General features: G+C 33.6%; 1 protein-coding gene across 1 annotated transcript in view; it reads left to right on the top strand.

The window, feature by feature from the left end:
• Nucleotides 1-23061, top strand: part of LOC149075746 (lysosomal protective protein-like) — a 136495-nt gene that overhangs the window by 108352 nt on the left and 5082 nt on the right. The window contains exons 8-9 of the mRNA XM_089243256.1: nucleotides 15608-15770; nucleotides 22393-22482. Of these exons, the coding sequence (XP_089099382.1) occupies nucleotides 15608-15770; nucleotides 22393-22482 (253 nt within the window). The remainder of the gene's footprint in view (nucleotides 1-15607; nucleotides 15771-22392; nucleotides 22483-23061) is intronic.

A 23061-nucleotide genomic window follows, 5' to 3' on the forward strand; every position in this document is an offset into this window, starting at 1 on the left:
GGGGTGCGGTAGCCCAGGTCGATAAGATACTCGCCTAAAAACCGAAGAATGTTTAGGGGTGTCGCGAGTTCGATACCCAGTTCGTCCTTGTCAAAAAACTTTCCTGACATGGTGGTACAACAATAACAGTGACATGACCGCAGAAAAAGATTGCTACCGCAGGAAGTCTTCTATCGAGGGGTTGGCTCACCAACCTCTTGATGAGTATAAAAAACAAGCCTGCCATTCGGAATCTGTCAAGGAGGAGATTGTAGGTCCCAGTCTAAAATTAGCCCTTGTATGCAGAAAAATGATCAAAATGATCAACAAATCACCAGGCAAAATGTCTCGTGCCTGTCTCGTGCTAATCAAATTCTACGTTTGTACGTTTTGATGGAATCTCCTTCTGAAAATTTAATAATTCTAGCAACGTATATCATCAAGTTTTATGCTCCAACTTGGTTTGCTATGAAAACTCACCCTTCCTGTAAAGATGGAACACAGCACCTGTTCAAGCTCATCGCTGCAACTAGGTATTTGCCCACAGAACTGAAAGGCAAAATATATCCCGTAATTCTCAAAGAAACACTTACTTCACACACCCTGAAAATTCATTGATCACAATGTGCACCGACTCTGAACCGCACATCCGTGAACTAGCAACCCACCGCATTCAGAAAAATAGACTCCGACTGTTTCAACTTCCTATTGTAAAATTTGATGTATCATCTTACCTCGATGTCATTGACTGGCAGAAGTAGAGTATATCTGATCCACTGTCATACTCTTTTTTACCCCAGTGGTGATTTGTCTGTTAGAAATTCTTTGGAATATGGACTGGGTTGACATTTCAGTTAGTAAGTCTCAAAACGCTTTGCCAAAATTCTGTAGTAAGAATGATTTTTGCACTATTTGAAATATGATGACAATAATATAAATACCACTTATGTAAACTTTTTCGGAGGCAGAAGATGATAACCCATTCTTAAAAAAATTTGTGTGATCTAAAGACATCATTTGGCACCCTTTTCATGCTGTAGAAATTAAAAAAAAAAAATTTACATAGAATGGTGACCCACCCTATTGTGAACCGTTTGGTTTATTAATTTTCAATTGAGGGTTCAACATATAGAGTAGTCATTTTAAGGTGGGATGGCAATGCAGCCTTGCTGACAAACAACGTGTGTATAACAGCTCTTCAATATTTTCATTTATTAGGCGAATTAGTGACCGACAGTGCATGAAAGGATATCTACTTCAATAAATGTGAGTACCAAGTATCTAAAAATGATAAAATTACAATAGGAAAACATTAAAATTAGCTTGAATGACAGTTAAAAGTTCTATGTGAAGTTTAAACGTGCTTAGAAATGAGAATAAAAAAAGAATGGCGGTAGTGACATCTATGAGCGAAAAACTTTAACTAAAAATATCACATTTAGAAAAACGATTTTAAAATAAAGATAGAATGTGCAAAGTGCAAGAGCGTTATTGTGGATAAAAATGAGGTCATGAAGTGTAAAAAATGCGCGAAATTGCTATATCCTATGGGAATTACAGAGATGGTTCACCGAAAAATGACCAAGGAAAAAAGGGATGCCTATTTGTGTTTGCAGTGTAAAACCGATGAGGAAATAGTTGAAGTGCAACAAACACCAGCCGGTACAGATGCAAAAATAGAAAAGGTACTGGAGATTCTCCAACATGAAATGAAAGGTACTTTTCATGTGGCAATTCAAAATCTATCGACAAAGCAAAACAAAATAAACAAGGAAATGATTGATATAACAAAATCAATCAGCTACAACTCACAGTGTGTAGAAGATCTTGTGAAAAAAATGGACGATATGAAATTATACATTGAATGTATAAACAAACAGACAAAAACTAAAATTATAAAACCTCAACCCGAAGAAAGAAATGAAGGACCTGAAAGTCAGAGTGAATGAGATGGAAAATAAAAGTCGGAAAAATAATATTGAAATCAATGGAGTTCCTGAAGTTGCTGCAGAAAATGTCCTGGAAATCGTTGAGAAGATAAAACAAGAAATAGATGTACGGGAGAGTACTGAAATAGAGAATCTACCCAGAGTGCCAATGAGAAATGAAAATGAAACGAAACTAATTATTGTTCGGTTTACAAGTGAAGCATCAAAAAAGATATGGATCCAAAAAGCAAAGATGCACCAGCTCACCGCAAACAACATAAATCGGAACTTTAGATCAAACGGAATCTACATCAACGAACATCTTTCCCAGGAAAATAAGCTCCTGTTTTTCCTGACGAGAGAATTCAGAAAGAACTATGATTTCAAATATGCATGGACCAAATATTCATATGGATGGCAAAATATTCCTCCGGAAGTCTGAAAACATCAGAATCATAAGAATTAGAGATTAGGAAGACCTTGGAAAAATATGTAATGATGGACAATGAATACAACCCAATCGACCATCGACAAAAGCAACCTTTTCTGGAAATAAGTGATATAGTTAAGTTTTTTAAATATCCCTCTAAATCCAATAAACGTTTCAATATCTTGATTCTAAACATACAAAGCTTGAGATCTAATTTTGATTATTTTTTAGTGTTCTTGAGATCATTACCTGAATGTTTTGATATACTATGTCTAACAGAAATTTGGATTAAAGAAAACGAATTACTGAGCTATAATATTACTAACTATGATTGCATGAATGATTATTACATGTATTCCGATTACAGAGCATACAATAAATCTGGTGGTGTCATGTTCATAAACAAAGCAATTAACAGTGTTAAAAAACCTTGGTAAATGGAAACTACCGAAGCTCTATATATAAATTTACCAGATTTTGGTATTGATATTTTATGCTTTATAGATCTCATGCACATACCATATCTCAGTTTAATGAAGAGTTTAATATATTTATTTAAAAAAAAACTGGGAGAGATCCTTGTAACTGGAGATATGTATAAATATTAATATATTAGATAACAATACTAACGAAATATCAAATTATCTAGACATAATGGCTGTAAATGCTTTCAATGCTTTGCAGGAATCTGTAACTAGAGATTCAAATGGAGGTGGAACATGTATCGATCATGTATTTTACAGAACAAAGAAGAATTATATACAACAATTTACTGTATTTGAAAGTCGCATTACAGATCATTACCCAATCCTAAGATATATTGATTTTCAAGACCAGCAATGTATTCAAAATGACTTGGATTACATTAAGACAAAAATTAACTATAAAAGATTTGAAAATTTCATCTCAAACTTATCTTTTGAAAATGTTTTTTTGTGAAAATGAAACCAAACAAAAATATCAACGTTTCCTAGACATAATTACTCTGAACTCTAATCTGTGTGTGTGGACTAATTCATCATCAAACATTACTAAAAGAAACAAAAGTAAATGGATTACTAAAGAACTAATAGAAAAGATAAATATCAAAGAAAAATTGTATAAAAAATATAGAAAATATCCTAATATAATATTGTATGGAATAGAATACAAAAGTTATGATAAAATGTTGAAAATTTCAATACGAAAAGCTAAACAAGAGTATCAAAAGGCTAAATTTGTTGAATGTACAAATGAAAACAATGGAAATGCTTAAACTATTTTGTGCTCAATAAAAATAATGGAAAGCAAGTTCTACCAATTCATCAGCATCCTCAAGTTTAGCAAATGAATTCAACAAAGAATTTATAGAAAGAAATTTAAATAATACAAATTTTGGTGCAAGTACTTATCAAAGTGAAAGCAGGAATGTGATGTTATAAACTCAATGGTAGACCTAAAACAAGCATTTGATGATGTGGATTTGACCTTATTAACAGAAAAGTTACATAGAGCTGGTATATGAAGATGAATATTGGAATGGTTCGAAACATATTACTTTGACAGACAACAAGCAGTAGTTATAAATCGGAAAATGAGTAGTTATCTCCAGGTTCAAAAAGGGTTCCCCAGGGATCTGTTTTGGGTCCTACATTATTTCTCATTTACATAAACGATTTCTATAAACAAACTAAACTGTCAATTAATTTCATTTGCCGATGACACAGCTCTGTACATAGAGGATGACGACATTACTTTAAAACAAAGACAGAGGATGATCTGAGATGTATTAATCAGTCGACGGTTGCAAACAAATTTGAGTTGAATGTGAAAAAGACCAAATATCAGATTACTAAAACAAGAGGCATTCTGACACAGAAAATCCCCATTAAAATTCATATCTGTCATTCTCAAGCACAAAAAAACTGCACCTGCCAAAGAATCCAAAGAGAGCATGAATACGAATACTTAGGGGTAACGATACAGGTTGACTTGAAATGGAATATTCATTGCAATAAAATAACAAAAAAAACTCTATTTTACACAGCTCTTTTATACAAGCTCAAATATTTGATAGGGGAGGATTTTTTGAGAGATGTCTTTTATGCGCGGGTTTTCTCAATTATAACTTATGGTTTGTGTGCGTGGGGTGTAGCATACCATTGTAATAACATGCAACTAAGTAACACATATAACAAGGTAAGAAATATGCTAACACAGGCCTATACTGGAAATGATAGGAAAATTAACTGTCACACACCAGACATCAGACAATTATATATTTACCGAACGATAAACTTTGCAAAGAAAAAGAAAAATTGGCTTCAGAGAAAAACAAATAGAACAGCAGCGAGATTCAAACATAATTTTGAAGTGCCGAAAAAAAAAAAAACCATCTTTCAAAAGTGTTTCTCATTTACTGCTCCTAAACTTATGAATTCATTTCAGTCAAAAAAACCAACTACTAATAATACTAACCACAAATATGAAATTTACATATATGTAAAAAGCATTCAAAATTATGACATGTTCTGAAACTGTTTATAAAAAAGCTAGATAAATATAAAATTAACAATTTTTTTTAATTTACATATTACTGCTTAAAATTATATATTTTTATGTGTATTAATGTTGTACCCAGAACATACTCGCATCATCTTGTTTAAATTTCACTAAATATAGATTGTCATTTTACATTGAACTGTTATGCATCATGTCTTAAATTTCTTATGTTTTATTCTCTATAATTATACTGCGTACTTGACGGCTCACAATGGCGGTGAAAAAATTTAATACAATTTCTTTTTGGCTTCCTGGAAGTACTTAGTGTCCCTTTGGGCCACATAGTGTATATTTGTTATATGTGTATGTCGTTTTTTCTTTTGTATTCCTTTTTGTGTGTTATTGTCCAGTATTTGCGTAATGTGTATGTGTGTGTATTTGCTTGTTTATGATAAAAAAAAACCTGTTTTGATAGGAAAAAATAATTTTGTATTTTAGACTTTTTTCCTTGTCGTGTACAGTAACATTCATCATTCAAAATTATGGTGCACATTTTGTGCATAGTTGAAACTACAGTTTTCATAACAAAGCAGTTGGATACATAGGCCTATTTTAGGTTTGGGGATTCTGATGCTACCCAATAGCATTCAATGGTCTACTTATTTTTGTGGCATGCAGAGGCATAAACAATACATACAATGCTCAGCAAAGAGCTAGAAATGCAAGTGCTTCATTTGTCAAAAATTATTACAGTGGCATTGAACACTAAAATTTACACAAACTATTTAAAAAAGAATGGACAACACAGTAAAACCATCTGGTCCACCTTGACTTGTTTACATCAGAAACTGTAATTTATACATTTTGCATTGTGCTTTTGCAAGTGGTCTTGAAAGAGCATCATTCTTAAAAAACTTACATTCCTGTTGCATGGATTGTCAAAGAGAGTTGACAGAATGGGCTATGAAAGATTCCAAAAAAAGAAGAAAAATAATACATAATATACTAACTATAATACCCGGCGCCACCCAGGTTTTCTTCAATGAGGCTTTGCGGATTACGTGATATCTCCCTTTTTTTTTGAAGGACATACAGACCGTATGTAAGCTAACCAATATGGCGACTTCCTATGCGAATCATGAAATAAAGAAATCTAGATTCAAAGACGTAGAAATGAATATTTTTCCTTTTTTAAAGGGTCGCTAGGTATTTCGATCCCCCCTCGTCCCGAACTTCAAGTTATCCATCTGCCTATTTCTACTTCAAAAAGTGCTTAATTAAAGCTGTGAAATTTCTTCAATGTACTTTACGTACCCATAATTAGTTTTAAAAAACATCCTAAACTACATGAATATGAAAAGACAATACAGAGACATTAATTTTCATGCTTGAGAAGATATAAATAAAAAGTTGAAATCAATGTTATTTCATGTTTATCCAACCCAAAAAAGTAGGTCTGGCTAATTACTTCATATTTAATCTCCTGGGCTTCGTATATCTCTAAGCGAACTCAATACTTCAGAATTCAATAGAATTAAAATTATTGATGTGGCAGGAAGCCCCCACAACATTTCTGCATTTATGCAGTAAAATTGGTAATTTTAACACTGATTTCTATGGGGATCATCCTTTGCCTGTCCCTCAAAGTGATGCTGATGATGATTCTGACGACTATTGAAAAAGTGACAAACCATTGTAAAGGCATGTACACGTCTGAAACGCATTGCTAGGGAACCACGGTAACCAACGTAAATGTTCCGAAAGTGATTGTTGAGGCCCAAAAACCATTGTTGCCCGACAGTTTTTGCCCATTTGGGGCATTTGCCCTGCTCTGACAAAATTTTAAAGTAGCCTATCGTTCAAGTCGGGTCCCATTTGGTATATATGTAAAATTTGGTGACGATCGATCTAAAATTGTAGATTTGTATAGAGAACATACACACACAGACAGACAGAAAATAAATTATATATGTATAGATATTGTGAGGAGAGACAGAAAAGCATCTGTGGTTGCTAGTACTGTTTTGGCCAAAAAAATTTTTGTAACTGTCATTTCTGTCATTTTGCTTTGGCTTGAGTCAATCTTAAAGGATACTGAAATAGTTCTATGAAAAATAAATTTTAGAATGTGTAAAAAAAAAATAGTACAATGGTACTACCCCGCCCCCTTTACTTTTTCTAAGTTTTTGAGTGGGAGCTCTGCCATTATTTTGAGTTATTCTTTTGTTTTACATTGTTTTGAGCACCGATATCTTTCATGCCTGCCATGAAAGATATTGGTGCATTCAATCCAGTCTTAAAATTTTTTGGCATGAACAATAAAATATAGGCAACATTTAGGAAGAGAGGTGGATTTAGGGAATTACTAAAGATGTTTGTAGCCTTAGGTGGACCAACTCAACTCTCAGGAAATTTTATGATGGAGGAGCCATAGCCAAAGTCTCCTGGTCAGAGTAGTATCTAAGGAGGCTTTGCCATAGCTCAAGAGTGGGTACTTTATTTACTTGCTACATGTTTTTGTTTTAGCCAAATGTTAAATCTCTAGTGAAAAATTGGCTAGTTTTGTCACATTGTCACTGGATTATACTTATTTTCTTATTTGAGATTTTTTTTTCTAGTATTGAGAAGCTGCCAGTAACAAGAAATTCCCAAATGAAGAATAATATGCAGAAATTATTTGCGGGAGAATTTTTTTTTGTACTAAAAATATAAAAAATAATGCACTAAGAAATAAAGAAATAATAAAATATGCAATAAAAATGTTTTCTGCTTTTTAGCTACATATTTAATTTGTAATGCATATTTTCTCAGTTTTAAAACATGTTTTTGAATATTTAACAACTTTTTGAGTATTTTTTTTTTAATGTGATCTCCACATATTCCCAAGGGAATTTGTCAGTGTTAGTAAACATCCATGCCCGAACTGGGATTCAAACCCAGACCTGCACAATGAGAAGCTAGTTCCCTAACCACTCGACTGCCATGCGGCAATGTAGTTGGTGATGTAATGGCGTTTTCAGTGTATATTTTGGAATTCTTTATTGCATATAATCTGAGTTTCAATCATCAACATTGAAGTGTATTTTGCTTGTTGGTGTCATTTTCAGTTATACAGTATTTTGAATGTGTCTGTAATCACCTTTTTTACAGTATGAAGCTGCTAAGCTATTAATATTTGGCTCCAGCTTAAATTTGTACAATCTTTATGCTAACTGTACTCCAGGCAAGAGTCTGTTAAGAAGTGACATGATGAATGGAACGACAATTGGAAGAGATGTTTTTGATAAGATGAATTTATTTAGGTATTCACCAACTCATATGGTAAGTTAGTTTTTGATTTACAAGCGTTTTTTATTCCAAATTTTAATGACATTTATTGGCATCGAGGTTCATTCTTCAGATTGCATTGGCAATCACTGATTGTGTTTTCTGGGTAACAATGAAAGAACAATTGCATTTGGTCACACCTTGAATACAAATGGTAGCTGACGAAGCCCATTTACCATTAAATGAGTCATCCTTTGTCGAGAGTTTTCTGATACAGAGGTATGATAACAAGATTAACACAACTCAAACCTCAATTAACTTTTCTTATTTTAACCATGCACCTTGTTACAGCAGGAACGTCCCTCCCCCAGAGGTTAAAGCACTAATTAGACAGCTGGACAATTTTCTAGATGAAGGATTCAAAGCTTGGCATTTGAAGCAGAATTTTCATGTCTTACATTTGTATAATTTTTTAGGAACGAGTGCAGTGCTTCTCAAATTTTTTTCTCTGTTATGGCTGAAGAACAATTAGCATGGTCTTTGGAAGTAATTAATTGTGCTTGAAAGAGCAAATAATAATACAGTGAACGCTTGATTTAACGAACCTCCAATTTAAAAACTGCACATTTTTTCATGTCTGTATGGATTCTTAAAAATGATCTTTGACCATTGTATGAAAGTGGCAAAAAATAACAAATACTTCTAGTTTAAAAGAAAGTTTTCAAAAATAACCCAAGTAGAAATTTGAATGTACCGTATATACTCGTGTATAAGTCTAGTTTTTTTGTGGAAAAATTCATTCCTCAAGTGGGGGGGATCGGTTTATACTCGGGTCAGTTTTTGATGAGAAAATGTCGACCCCCGCAATCAGTAAGTCATTTTTGTAGCAGTGTTCTAGAATCCGGCATTATTGGTGTGGGATATGTTCAAAGCCTACAGAACGGATAATGTCGTAGCCGAGGCAAAGAAATCGAAAACATCATTGGCTTTGATACCAGGTGGGCTAACACATCACCACCTAGAGATAGAGAGAGATAGAGATTTATCTCTAGGTGGTGATGGCTAATGTCGATTGCACAGCCTTAGATGTGAGCATCAACAAGCCTCTCAAAAACTATTTGAGGATCGAATGGATGAGTTCCGATGATAAAGAAACTACAAAAAGTGGTGCCATGAAGAAACCTGACATTGGTTTATGGGTACATGAAGCGTGAAATTTTGTTTCCTCCGATCCTTCACAAAGTGTTGCATCAGCAATGAGATGGACGGAACTGAAGATGATATCCTCTTTGAAAGTGACAATGGCGATGACAGAGCCGATGGAGATAAAAACGAAGATGCTGCACCCCTATGATGATCTGATGGATTACGATGAGCTTGGAGACTCGGAAGAAACGGATTAAAAAGTTTGAATCATTTTCTATTGAAAATCTCTGCAAACTATTCATTTTGCATGAAAATATAAGATTTTTTTTTCTCTAAAATGCGCAGATTTTTTTGGGGTCGGCTTATGCACGGGTTTTCGATTTTTGCGGTTTTGGTGGTCCTGAAGTAGGGGGGTCGGCTTATACACGAGTATATATGGTATATGTTTTTGGATGTTACTATGATAATAGTAACATCATCCATCTCGCATGTAAATTTTTTTTCTATCAATCAATATGATTTTCTTCCAAACAGAAACACAGAGATTGCCCTTTTAACATTCACTAAGTATAATGTAGAAAAAATTGATGCATCTAAAAAGACTATTGCCATTTTCCTGGACATAAAAAAAGCATTTGAGAGTGTCGACCGTCGTATCTTACTCAATAAATTACATATTTTTGGTATCAGAGGTAATGCACATAAATTAATTGCTTCTTATCTTAGTCATAGATCTCAAATAGTTAAAGTTGGATATAATCTTAGTAATCCATTAGAAACAATCAAAGGCGTACCTCAGGGCTCTGTTCTGGGACCATTATTATTTAAGATATTCAAAAATGACCTTTGCAACATTGAATTAACTGGTAAAATCATAACATTTTCAGATGACACAGTATTGCTTTATTCAACTGATGATGACCATTCACTTGCAAGTTCGATAAACGCCGACTTATTAATAATTCGTAATTGGTTTATTAGTAACGACTTACAAATAAATGTAACAAAAACGAAGTTTATGTACTTCTGTTCTATGACTAATATAAACTTCAACCATAATCTGATATTCCACAATAATAATTGCCAAAACATTTCAACTTGTAACTGCCAGAGTCTCGAACAGGTTTCCACGATTAAATACCTAGATATTCATATTGATCATAACCTCAGATTCAAAACTCATGTAAATATTTGCAAAGTGAACTTCGCTATGTAATTTACAAACTATATTACTTAAAACCGTATATAGATCACTCGTTCATGTTAACACTTTATTACTCATTATTTCATTCCCTTCTTTTATACGGTTTAGCTATCTGGGGTGGCGAATTCATTTCAAATCTTACACCAATAATGAAACTCCAAAAAAGAGCAATGAGACTTATCATAAGTGACTATTTGACTCCTTCAAAACAACTTTTTCACAGTCTTGGAATCCTTCCCATACATCAGCTTTATTTCTACAAATCTACTATAATTATTTTTAAACGACAATTTGCTTTACTTCTGAACAGTTCCCGTTTCTCAAATAGATTGAACAATATATACTCTCTACCACTTATCCACAAAACTCTTCTGAAGAAGCATTTTACTTACCTCATCCCAAAATTTTCAACTCTTTACCACTTGCTATCCTTAACATTACTAACTTATCACCTTTCAAAAGACATGAAGCAATATCTTTTTTCAATCAGTGACATCGAGAGTTTCTTTTGATTTGCCTATGCTCCTCAATCAGTTAAATTATGAATCTATTTGATCTTAAGCATTGCAACATTATATTGATTTTTATTTGCATATACTTACCTGAAAATCATGCAATGTGTATTTCATAAAATTGCACTCCTTGCTGTTGCCAAAAATACTACAAATTATGTGAAAGTTTTGTTTTGACATTTGATTTTTTTTTTGAAACCCCCTCCCCATTTTGTGTGTGCGTGTGTATGTGTTTTTCTAATATTTCGTTTTTCCGTTTTAGTTTGTTGATGTTGTTTACTAATAAGTAACTGTGCTCCTTATTATTCATTATAAATTTGCAATGTATCATCCAGTATGGGTCTCTAGACCCCTTGGCTGATTTTTTGTTTCATCTTGTATTTATGTAAAAAATTAAAACAATAAACAATTAAAAAAAATACAGTTGATGCTATTTATTAGAACCATAGATATTATTATCATTCGTGTTTCATTATCACTTTTGCAAAGAACGGACTGGATCAATATTGTAACATGGGAAATAATTTGTTTATAGTTATTTGGACTCCAAGTAATGTTAACATTTTTTCCTGTCAAGAGTTTTTATTGCATTTTTCGAAGCTAAGGTTTAACCAATTTTTTTTCTTTGCAAGTTATCATTATCATGCTGCAAGTCTATGTAGGGGCTTAAAGGCGTTCTTTCTTTCCTACCTTGTTGACAAACATTTACGTCTAACAGTCCGTAGGCCATGTTTTGTGGAGCTGCTTTTGCAAATGGATCTCTATAGTGAAGGCAAATGTATGACAAAAGAAAAAAAAGACTTTCTGAAGAGATCTATGAAATGTATTGTACATTTTTAAAAATTGATCACATTAAGTGCTGTGGACTGTATAAAGAAAATTAGACTTCAAAGACAAATTTGTTACATGCATTCTTCATTTTGAAAAAACAGTATTTTTCTCATTTTGAAAAACCAATATTTTTCTTATTTTGAATAAACAATATTTTTCTCATTTTGAAAAAACAATATTTTTCTCATTTTGAAAAAACAATATTTTTCTCATTTTGAAAAAACAATATTTTTCTCATTTTGAAAAAACAATATTTTTCTCATTTTGAAAAAACAATATTTTTCTCATTTTGAAAAAACAATATTTTTCTCATTTTATGAATTTGCAAAATTTTCGGAATTCTATTACAAATCTGTTGCACAGAAAATTTTTTAGTGATTAGAGACTCAACGAAAACTTTTCTTGTTGATTTTCAAACTAGGTACTGGGGAAATTGAAAGACACTCAATGCTTAAATGACACAGATATGGAAGAATATTTTAATCAGAATAAAGTCAGATTAGCTCTTCACATTCCTCCTGCAGTTCCTAAATGGACTGCATGCAAGTTAGTCTTTTTTATTTTTTAAAATCCTATTAAACACTCACTCCTTTTTTCAAATGAAATATGATAGCTGTTGTTTACATAATGTGATAAAAAATGTTCTTGTTAGTTTTGATTTTCAGAAGCATAAAGGTGAACAGTAAATTTTACATATTCTTCGTCCTGAAATCAATCATCAATTGCATTTGCACCTTTTGATTTCGTAACATAAAAATCTGAGCATCTACAATCTTCCCTTCAAAATTTAGAAGAGAGGTAGTAGCACCAGCAGAACACCAAACAAGCACAATTCAGACAACATAAATATGTTAGGGTCCCATTTATACACACATACATACAGTTTGTTCTTGCTTACACCAATTCCTTTGGAATTCCCCGTTGCAACGTTTGGTAGGGATAGGGTGACCAGATGTCTTGATTTTTTAAATTTATGTAATCAAAGATTTAAAAGGAATCAATTTATTTTTGAATATTTAACTGTTTTGTTGCGAAATTTCAAAGTACCCACTCTTTTTGTGTTTTCAAATGAGAGGACTGGCATCAACATGGCCACAATGACTACATATCTGACACAGTATTATGTTACATATTGGCTTCTTTGTTTGGTATTCAAACTGAGATGTGTTTACCAGACATCAGAGAGGGGCTGGAAAATAACTGCAGGGTTCTTCATGGGGCAAATAATTTTACTTTTTTGGGACATTATGTAGTATAGCATAAAATTTTCATGGTTGTAGCACATCCACATAGTTTTGCTATATGCAATTATTTTTCAATCCATATGTTCTATAATTGTTATTCACCTAATAACTTCAATGTCTTAAAATATATAGGGTTACCAGGTGTTCTACTTTTTGATGTTACATTATACTTCTATCTATATTTTATAAAATTTACTTTATCCTTTTCAGGTTTCCAGAATTTTTTTTTGGGGAGGGGGGTAAATATTTTCTCATTCTAAAAGATATCTCTTTATTGATATCAGTGTTTGTGTATTTTTCCCATGCATTTTGACCAATCAGCAAGAAAACAGTGTCAAACCTATTTGAGAATTTCTAAAATACTGGACACATTAAATACATTTTCCTGTAAACAAAATGACAGAAAGGACATTGGTTTTATTCTCACAGCATAATCCTTTAAGCCAAAATTAGAAATCATTAAACTTCTCTTCTAAATGTCTAATCTTTCTTAATGAAGTAGGCTTTCTTCTGATTTTCAACAGGTGCAAATTAATGGGTAAAGGGAAAAGCTTTCCATTGAGAAATCAATGTTACAAAATATCTGGACTTTTCAATGCTAAAATAAGAGGCTTTTATGGAGGTATCTGAACATTGCTACTTAGAGGGTTTAAATAGATTTTGAAGGAGTTGGAATTTTTCCATCAAATTCTATGAATCCTTGATTGATCAGTTTTTCAATAGATGTAAATCCATTGCATAAACTTTGTGTAATACATTTTGTAATTTTTAGTGTACATCTTTGTAATAATTATAGACTTTTATAACTTTAATACAACAACAAATAACAAATGCAACTACAACGCCACAAGGAAAAAAGGCAAATTGCCCAACGAGGTGGCTGACTTAAGAACATCATGGATCCCTGAGCCATTTTTAGGAGGCACTACCTACTACTGCTACACCACACATGCACCCCCCCCCCCGCGGAACCCCCAACGAATCGGTACATGCGGGAATGTGCGTGTACGTGTAGTGAAACCTGACGTGAAGTTTTTTGTTTCTCTGTAATGCTTGTTATGTGTAGTGCTGCCATCTGCCACCAGTTTTTCTAACTATGAGTGAAGTGTTATGATTGAATGATTTATCGTTGTAGGACTGTTGCTCTCTGTGGCGAGACTTTTTAACGGGGAGATCGGCTCGTATTTGCGCCTTGAAGTTGGGAACCACAGAAAACCAACTTCAGCCGACCACCACTGTGGGGTTCGAACCCGGATCCTTCGCGAGTCCGTCACTATAACCACTCGATCACCACAGTGGCTGTATCTTAACAATAAAGTATCTTTTATTGTTATAATTTCATTCATTTTCAAATGAAGAACTGTTTCAGTTATTGTTGAATACTGTATTTTTTACAGCTACATCGGGAACCCCCTTCCCCCTTCTGTGATATGGCCACCTCTCTTTTATAGACAATTATTTTGCCCCGCTAGTGTCTGCAGAAGGAAGGTTTACTGTAGTTAAAATTTTTTTGGTGTACTTTAACTATGATTTTGATTATTGTAAAATTCTTACCCTTAAGGGTGTTTGGCTGAGGAATTTCTGTCTACTACTGAACTACACACACCTCATCCATATTCCTCTGTGGAACATCTAACAAACTGGTACATGTTGGAATGCATGTGTAGTGAACCTGATGTGAAGTTTGCTTCTGTTTAATGCTTGTTGTGTGTGTAGTGCTTCCATCTGCCATCAATTTTTCTCACTATGAGTGAAGTGTAATGATTGAATAATTGTATCATAGGCAGTTTTGACTGTATGGTTAAAACAAACCAATTGGAATTAAACATTTTATTTTTTGAAAATTTATGAAAAGAATATGTATATATGTATATGTATATGAAAAGGCAGTTTTGACTGTATGGTTAAAACCAACCAATTGGAATTAAACATTTTATTTTTTGAAAATTTATGAAAAGAATATGTATATTTCTTTACTTTTGCTGCTTGTTAGTCTAGTGGTTAGGGACGATACAATTATTCAAACATTAGAGCAAACAGGTCTACAATGATACAATTATTCAAACATAACAATTCACTCATAGTTAGAAAAATTTATCACAAATGGAAGCACAACATGCATTACACAGAAACAAACTTCATGTCAGGTTCACTACACATATAGACATTCCACCATGTACCAATTCATTAGAAATTCTGCAGAGAAATATGGACGAAGTGCATGTGGGATTCAGTAGTCTAGTTGTTAGGAAGCTTGCCTCTGACTGTGCAGGTCTGGGTTTGAATCCTGCTTGGGCATTGATGTCTACTAACAAATTCCCTAGACGGATCATGCCAATCCCTTGAGAATACGTGAGGATCACATTATCATTTATTATTATATAGGCCTGCAGAAGAAATCTCAGTTCCCTTAATTTTTTTTTCTCACCAAAACATTATTTATAAAATAGTTAAAAATAGAAATTAAAAACGCAATGGCCATCACCTACAATCTTGTTATTTGCAACTGAAATGTGATCGATATGTTATACAGTTTTGTGAGGTTTATTGCTGGTCAAGTTATTCTATTTCTTAATTTTCTCCAGTGTAATCGTAAAGGTTACATATAAATGGCTGTATGAAGATATGAAGGAGCAGGTGATGCAGCTTATTAACGACGGTCTCAAGGGTCTGATATACAATGGTGATGTTGATATGGCTTGTAACTTTCTTGGTAATGAATGGTTCGTTGAGGATTTAGAACTGAATGTAAGTAACTGTATGATTGCGGTTAGTTGATAAGATTGTTTACCAATAGATATAGAAAGCTTGATTTTAAGAATTTAATTTTTTTTTCTGCTTTTTTGCAAATAGTAAATGTAGCTTATGTTTTGTATCCAGTCTGATGCACTGCCATTCTATGAGTTGATTTTAGAAATTGCTATATTTTCATTCAACTTGCATTACGTTCCGCTCGTGACATTAATTTCACTGCATTTCCTTGATTAACACAGGCCTAGTTGATCATTAGTCTGTGATGACTTTTAATTTTAAAGGGTGAAATCAAAATGCTGAAAGGAAACAAACCTAAAAGAATAAAACATTCATTTAGTTATATTACCCTTTAGGGATGCGAGGCTGGTTTTCTACTAGAAGTGACTTAAAGCAATAAACAAGTCACGTACAGTTTTCTGCATTTGCTAGACTAATCCCATTGTGCAGAATGTATGAGAACGTTGTTGAGTGCAAACATCTTGAGGAAGTGACTTCCAGCAACAGCAGCAGACAACGACGAAATCCAGATTGAATTGGATTTTGCACATCTTGCCTTATCTACACAGGCTCAATATACATTTTTCACGCAACTTGCTCCATTTCTTATTCTCCTTTCATCCCTATCTCTCCCCCTTCTTTCCCATGTGAACATGGAAGCTGAAATTTGATAATCGCTGTTTGTGGGTTATGATGGTAAGGGGGGTTTGATTAAATATTATTTATTTATTCACAGCACTAAACGCTTTCTCCAAATTTATGTCAGATGCTTCCTTAAGTATACACTTAATAAAGGAATGGACCTCTGGATCAGTTTCTCCAATGTTTTAGTTTTTCAATATTTCCTCGAGTTTATTATTGATGAACGCATGTCTATACAGAGTGTAATGATGAACTGAGAAGCGTGTAAGGCCACTTTCAGTGGACGATGTCGGATGCCCTAGTCGTCTGATTCAATGTTGGCTGTTGTAGCCTGCATGTTGTTGCTTCTAGTGAACAACTCAGAGTGTGTACTACTCTAAAAAATATGATATTGCCTACATGTTATGACCAATTTCTGAAGTTCAACAGACTTTGAAAACTGGCCAGTGAGTTTTCTACCATTTTTACCAGTCTGTAGTTACGCAGGCGCAGTAGCCCCAGGTTGATAGGATACTTGCCTAAAGTGCCAAAGGATGTTTAGTGGTGTCGTAAGTTTGATACCTAGTTCATCCTTGTCAGAAACTTTACCATGAACAGTTGATGAGATGAAGTCTGCATTAGGACTTAGAGCACACCCTGTATATACAGTATTCAGTAATGCATATTGAAGTCCCTTTCACTTTCAAACCAATTAATTCATACTCTTTCAATTCAAATGAGGATATAAATGATGTGGGGAAATTGAACTCTATCATTTATTTTTACTATAAATGTATTCAAACATTATATATAAAAGAACTGGATCCACATTTATTGTGGTTTCCCCATTAACTATTAACACTAGATAGACGGCTAGGCTCTGCGTGGCCCTGCGGGATCATTTTGCTCCTATCTCAAGTAGCCAGAGTGGCGTGGTGGTACGATGCTCATCTACCACCGTGAAGGTTGCTGTCACGGTCCCTGGTTCGAACCTGGGGAGGATTTAGATAAAATATTTTTTTTAACGAATTCGAGGCAACCACCGATAGACAGTGCCTTCATTTTCAACCCATCTCATAATTAATGGCAGTAAATTCCAATATAGCGATATTGCCAGAGTTGATGTTTGGTGAAAATAAAATATATCTCAAGTAACAATAAACCAAAAGACTACTTTCTTGACTTTTATTTTGTACATCAAAGCTTTTACTTATTACAATGAAACTTTTGTTTTCAAGCATATCTCATATCAGGGTTCGTACGGTGCTTAAAAACTCCTTAATTTTCATTTCCTTTTTAAGGCACCTTAAAAACTTAAAATCCTTTCAGCTGTTTCTAAAAAAAGTCGACTTTTCCCCTGAAATATTACCTGCTAAGGTTGATGAATGGTTGATGATGAGTAGTACTTGATGCTGAAAGAAGCTCCTTGAAAAAAAGAAGGAAAAAGAAAATGTGTGGTTGGGAGATTTTTTTATATTTTTTATATATTCAAGGCCACCCTGTACCGGGTGGGAATAGCTCTGCTGACGACCAGCGCAGCTGAGATAAGGACACTTGATTGGTCGGACTGCAGTGGCCACACCTGATATGCTGAGAAAAACGAGAAAAAAATTGTTGTGCTGTCGAACTTGACAATAAAATTGAAATAAAGAAGTTAGCTAAGTGCTAACTATCATTCCTGTCCAGAAAATGATGCTATTACCAGTGGTGGGAACTCTGCGCCAAAATTTACATCTTGCTCCTATAGTGTATTTTCGTATTTTTCTGCTTCAAATAGCGCTTGTTTTAATTTTTTGTGTGTACTTAGAAACTCCTCGAAATACTTTTATACCTGCCTTGTATGTACCTTAGAGGAGAAATAGAGAAATACTTATATTTCTCCTCTAATGGTATGTACAATGCTCAGCGAATAAAATTCCCAGACTTTTGGAAAAGGGCACAAAAAAAAAGTTTTGTTTTCGCCTGCCACGAAACGATTCTTTCCAGAGAGCGTGTTTTATTCCTTCGTACTTCAGCACCACCCCTTCCTCCCATCTTCCATAGTCGCACTTTGAATTATCCGAGAAAATAATTTTGGAGAGTAATTTCACTCCTCTCCAAAATTTTAAGGGGAATTTAAAAAAGAAAAACATTTTTTTTATTTTTTAAGCGGTATTTTACTTTATGAAAAAATTACGCAGAAGTTGAAAGAGTATTTTCAGTCCTCTACAAAATTCGGAGGATTGAAATTGAATTTAGATGCGTATTGGATTTTCATGGCAAATTCCCGCTCTCTATTTTGTCCCCGAAAATCTAGTCCAGTGTTTCTCAACCACCGACCGCGGTTTCCGTTTTCAAGAAAAAAAAAGTCGCCACTGCAAGCAGCAGAAATTACTATTGTCGATCGTCATTGCGGCAAATCCCGATGTTTCATGGGAAAAAAAATTCATTTCATGAATAAAAGAGCTAGTCCGCCGAATTATGAGTGCTAATTTGTAATTTTCGCCAAATAACGAGTGCTAAATCGCCAAACATGAATAAACTGAAATTTGCTTTCATTTTGAAACAATTTCTTTATGAATATAACTGAAAAACAGCAATAATCATGCCAAAAAAATTGAAAAACTTAATTTTAAAGAATTTGCGTATGTGTTGATCCACTTTAAGCGAGAGGTTAATAAAGGGTTGCTGCAAATATAAATAATTTTGAAAAAAAATCTTTGTCAGCTTTGGTTTTTTATTTTGAATAATTCAGGGGGAATGAATATCTCTTAGAATTTTTATAACTTATGTGATGCTGTTATGAGTTATATTTTTGACCGAAACTTGAAGGTTTTAGAACACTTTGGTGACAACAGAAAGGTATGGATTGTCTGTATGTGGATTGATTATTTTATGAATTCTGATAATGCTGGGTAACAAATCAAAAGTTGTAATTTCTGAACAACTTCTACGTCTATATTTTTGAGAAGAGGGAAAATTTGTTTGGCAAATTAAAAATTAATTTGCATATGTGTCCCGCCCTTTTTTGTTTCTTTTTTCTTTTCTTTTTTTTTTTTTGCTGTAGAACTTCTAAGTTATGAAGTTTGCCATGACTCCTTAAGAACTGCTTGGAAACTCCATAAAAACTCCTTAATTTTTATTTAAGAAATTTTGTCTGAACTTTGTTATATGCTCTTGTACAAGCAAAGTTTTATGAATTTGAAAATTTGTTTCTATATCGGGAAGGGTTGGCTTATATATGCGTGAGCTTTTGGGCAGGAAAAATTCACCCAGTGTTTTACCAATAATTCCCCTCACACCAGGGGCACACTAATTTCCGCCTGCAAAGTGGGTTCCACCTGACCCCTGAAAACAAAACCATTTTTGCAACATCATGTGATGCCCATGTCAAACATTGTTCTGACATATCCCTACAAAGTGAACAAAATTGAGAGTAATTACTATGCAAGATAATCTAGCTCCCCCTTTTCCTCACTCACCAAGAAGTGTCCAGCTAAGCCCATGCGTTTCATTGTAGCAGTTTCCAAAACAAAACATTCCACATACACGCACAAAAAATTAAAAGTCCTACAATTACACAATCCATGGAATTGCAGAAATATCATTATTAACATTCAGGATGGTCCAGAACTCTTCAGGAAAATGTTTAGGGTTGATAATACAAATCAAAACAAATAGCTTCTACAGTAGAAACTTTGGTTGAGACACTATTATTTAGTTTTATTATTACTACTTCTGGGGCTACCTAAAATCATTAGTCTATGAAACACCAGTGGACTCGACAGAAGAGCTTGTCCCCAAGGTTCTTGCTGCTGATTAGATTGACTCGACACCAGGTCACTGCCAGTGGGTGCGGCATTCCTTCATTCCGCACTGTCAGTTGTGCAACAGTATCCTTGGACGTTACTTCAAGTTCTAGCAAATCCCTTTTACATTGGTATGCTTTATTTCTTCTATCTGCTTCGTGACCTGCAGCTGTTTCTGTATTTAGTTTTCTGACTGAATAAATAAATTTCATGTCTCAAGGTTCCATTGCAAAATTTATTTGTTTTGATGTGTATGATTACCCCTAGAAGTTTGGTAGTGAAGATCCAGACTACCCTGTATACAGACAAACATTGAACTGCTAGGCATATTGGGCAGTGGTCGAATGATTGCAGAAAAGTGGTCTTTGAGAACAGCGTTAGCACAGAAAATTGTTCGAGATCATTTCCAAAAAGTAATTAATATATTGATAATTGTGATCAGAAAATATATAGTAGAATCATTATTTTACAAACATTCGTTGTTGATCTTATTGTCTATATTTTTAAAAGGCATTCAAATTCTTTATTTTGCATTTTATGTACTACTAGTTTGCACTTTTGTAAACTGAGAATGTTCAATCTATTGTTATTTAACCTCTTAACCGGTTTGCCCATACCCTGTACTGGGCATCAATATTTTCTTCGTTCCTGTTTGATTTGCTCATATTTTTAATTCTTGTAAAGAGACTATTTAGTATAGATATTTTTCAACAGATAGTGGAAGTTGTCCATGCCACTGAAATGCTTTTCATATGTCTTTTTCTCAAAATATATATACATGTGCAGGTGCAAGACTATTAAATGAAAAGCATTTTTCTCTACAGAGGCAGGAATTTTTGTTCTAGTGCGTAGTTTCCCAAACTTTTTCTTCCATCTCCCCCTTTTTCAGAAATTTTTTCCGCTGCTTGCCCCTCAACTAAAGTGAACCTGTAGGATCCTATGTTATACCTGTAGCTTGTATCACCCCGTGGCCATTTCCATCTCCCACTAGGGGGCTATATTGCCCATTTTGAGAAACACTGTTCTAGTATATGCAGCGCTTGTAAATTGAAACTGCTGTAATATTTTTTGGAAATTATGAATGAAGTGAACAACAGAAATACGTTCTTGTTAGATGATGAACTGAATTCTGATACAGATATAGAATTTCCTTCTAATTATTTGGATTATTCTTCAGATGACTCATGTAGTGTGCTCGGCTCTGATGAAGATTTGAAATCTGTCAGTATTTTCACCAAGGTTTATGTGGAAAATCCACCTCCTCAGGGTTCTCGGTTCAATTTCGCTGGTATTCCTTCTGTGCACATGAAAGTTAACATGTAAAGTCTCTGACAGAAGTTTTGTAAAATCTCTAAAACATTGCTCATTACATAAAGAGTGTATTTTTTAAAAAAGCAAACATTTAGGGGTTTTTGTGCTCCAAAATAATAAAATAGAAATTGTGTGAAAGTATTAAAAATGAAAATAAAAAATAAATTCTCACATTTTGTTATTCTATTTAGTATAGTGTAATTATGTGCAGTAAAAAAATATGGCATTTTTGTGAAAATTGCTGGTAAAAAAATTGACCAGCTAAGGGGTTAAGAGAATGCTTCATAATACAGTTGAATTATTAGTACTCAAATACAAAAAATTTTTAATATAAATTATATCTGTTATAACAATGAACATGAAAATGAGAAAAATTCAGAATATTCATGTCTGCTTCATATCAGTTGGTATTTGGTTGTAGTCATATTCTTAAAGTTTCACATAACAACAGAAGTAAATTACTATTTTGGGTGCACCTGCTTATAAAACTGAAACCTGTATTTAACACAAAATGCTTAATTGGTTTTTTGACCTTCTGTGGTATGAAGGTTTCACTGTAGAGTGACACCTTGTCTAACAAAGATAATTCATTCCAGTATCAAGTTTGTTAGACAAAACATGATTTCCAATAGGTTTCCGTGAAAAATTATTTAATTAGTTCCAGGTACTGCAAAAAATATAAAAGCTTTTTAAAACACCAGGAGGTAAAAAAAAACTCAAAATTGACAAAAGGCTGTCTCTGCAATTGAATAAATTAGAATCACAGGAAGATAAAGATCTCACTGAAGATCTTTTAAAAAAAAAAAAAAGATCTTGGTTAGCTGAAAAATTTGTAAGCAAGGAGTTCATTAGCAAAAGTATATATGTATATTGATTTTTTTTTTAATTTTTACTTGAAGGCTACCACAGATTATGGACCATGGAGATTTGATGGGCAAATAGTTGGCTTTTACAAAAGATTTGGAAATCTTACATTGATGACTATAAAGGTTTGTTTCTCTTAGATGTTTTTTTCTCAATTGGTTTTATAATTTGTTTTCTGATTATTTATATGTACCTATCATTTTTATTTTAAATTTCTTAACTTTATTCTGTTCATGTATTGACAAAAAATGTCTTTTTGAGTCATTCAATATGTTTTTATCACCATTTTCATTAGTAAATGATATTTTAGAGAAGATATGTGCTGCTGTAGCAGGGAACAGCGTCCAAAAATAGTTCCGATTATTTTAATTCGCTTCTCATACTTCTGTAGATAATGAAAACCAGTCCGTATTGCAGGGCGCAACTAGGGAGAAGCGGGCAGGTCTCATGCCCCGGGCGCTGGAACAGGATAGGGGCGCAAATTTAATTCTCAAACCTCTCCTTCAACATTACAAAGAGGTGCCAAAAAGTGCACTTGCCCCGGGTGACCAAGCATCTAGTTGCGGTCCTGCCGTATAGTGACAAGATGACCCTCTTCTGTTAACACTTCAATGGTAGCGCTGGATCCGAGAGATCCATTATTGAATTTTCTTATGATCTCTCCACAGTTAGGTAAGAGTTCCATATTAATAGTTGGTGGAGTT

Source organism: Pholcus phalangioides, unplaced genomic scaffold (genome assembly GCF_987345545.1).
Source record: "Pholcus phalangioides strain wild (caught in Gottingen) unplaced genomic scaffold, Ppha-v1.0 ptg000015l_1, whole genome shotgun sequence".
Classification (NCBI taxonomy): Eukaryota; Metazoa; Arthropoda; class Arachnida; order Araneae; family Pholcidae; genus Pholcus; species Pholcus phalangioides.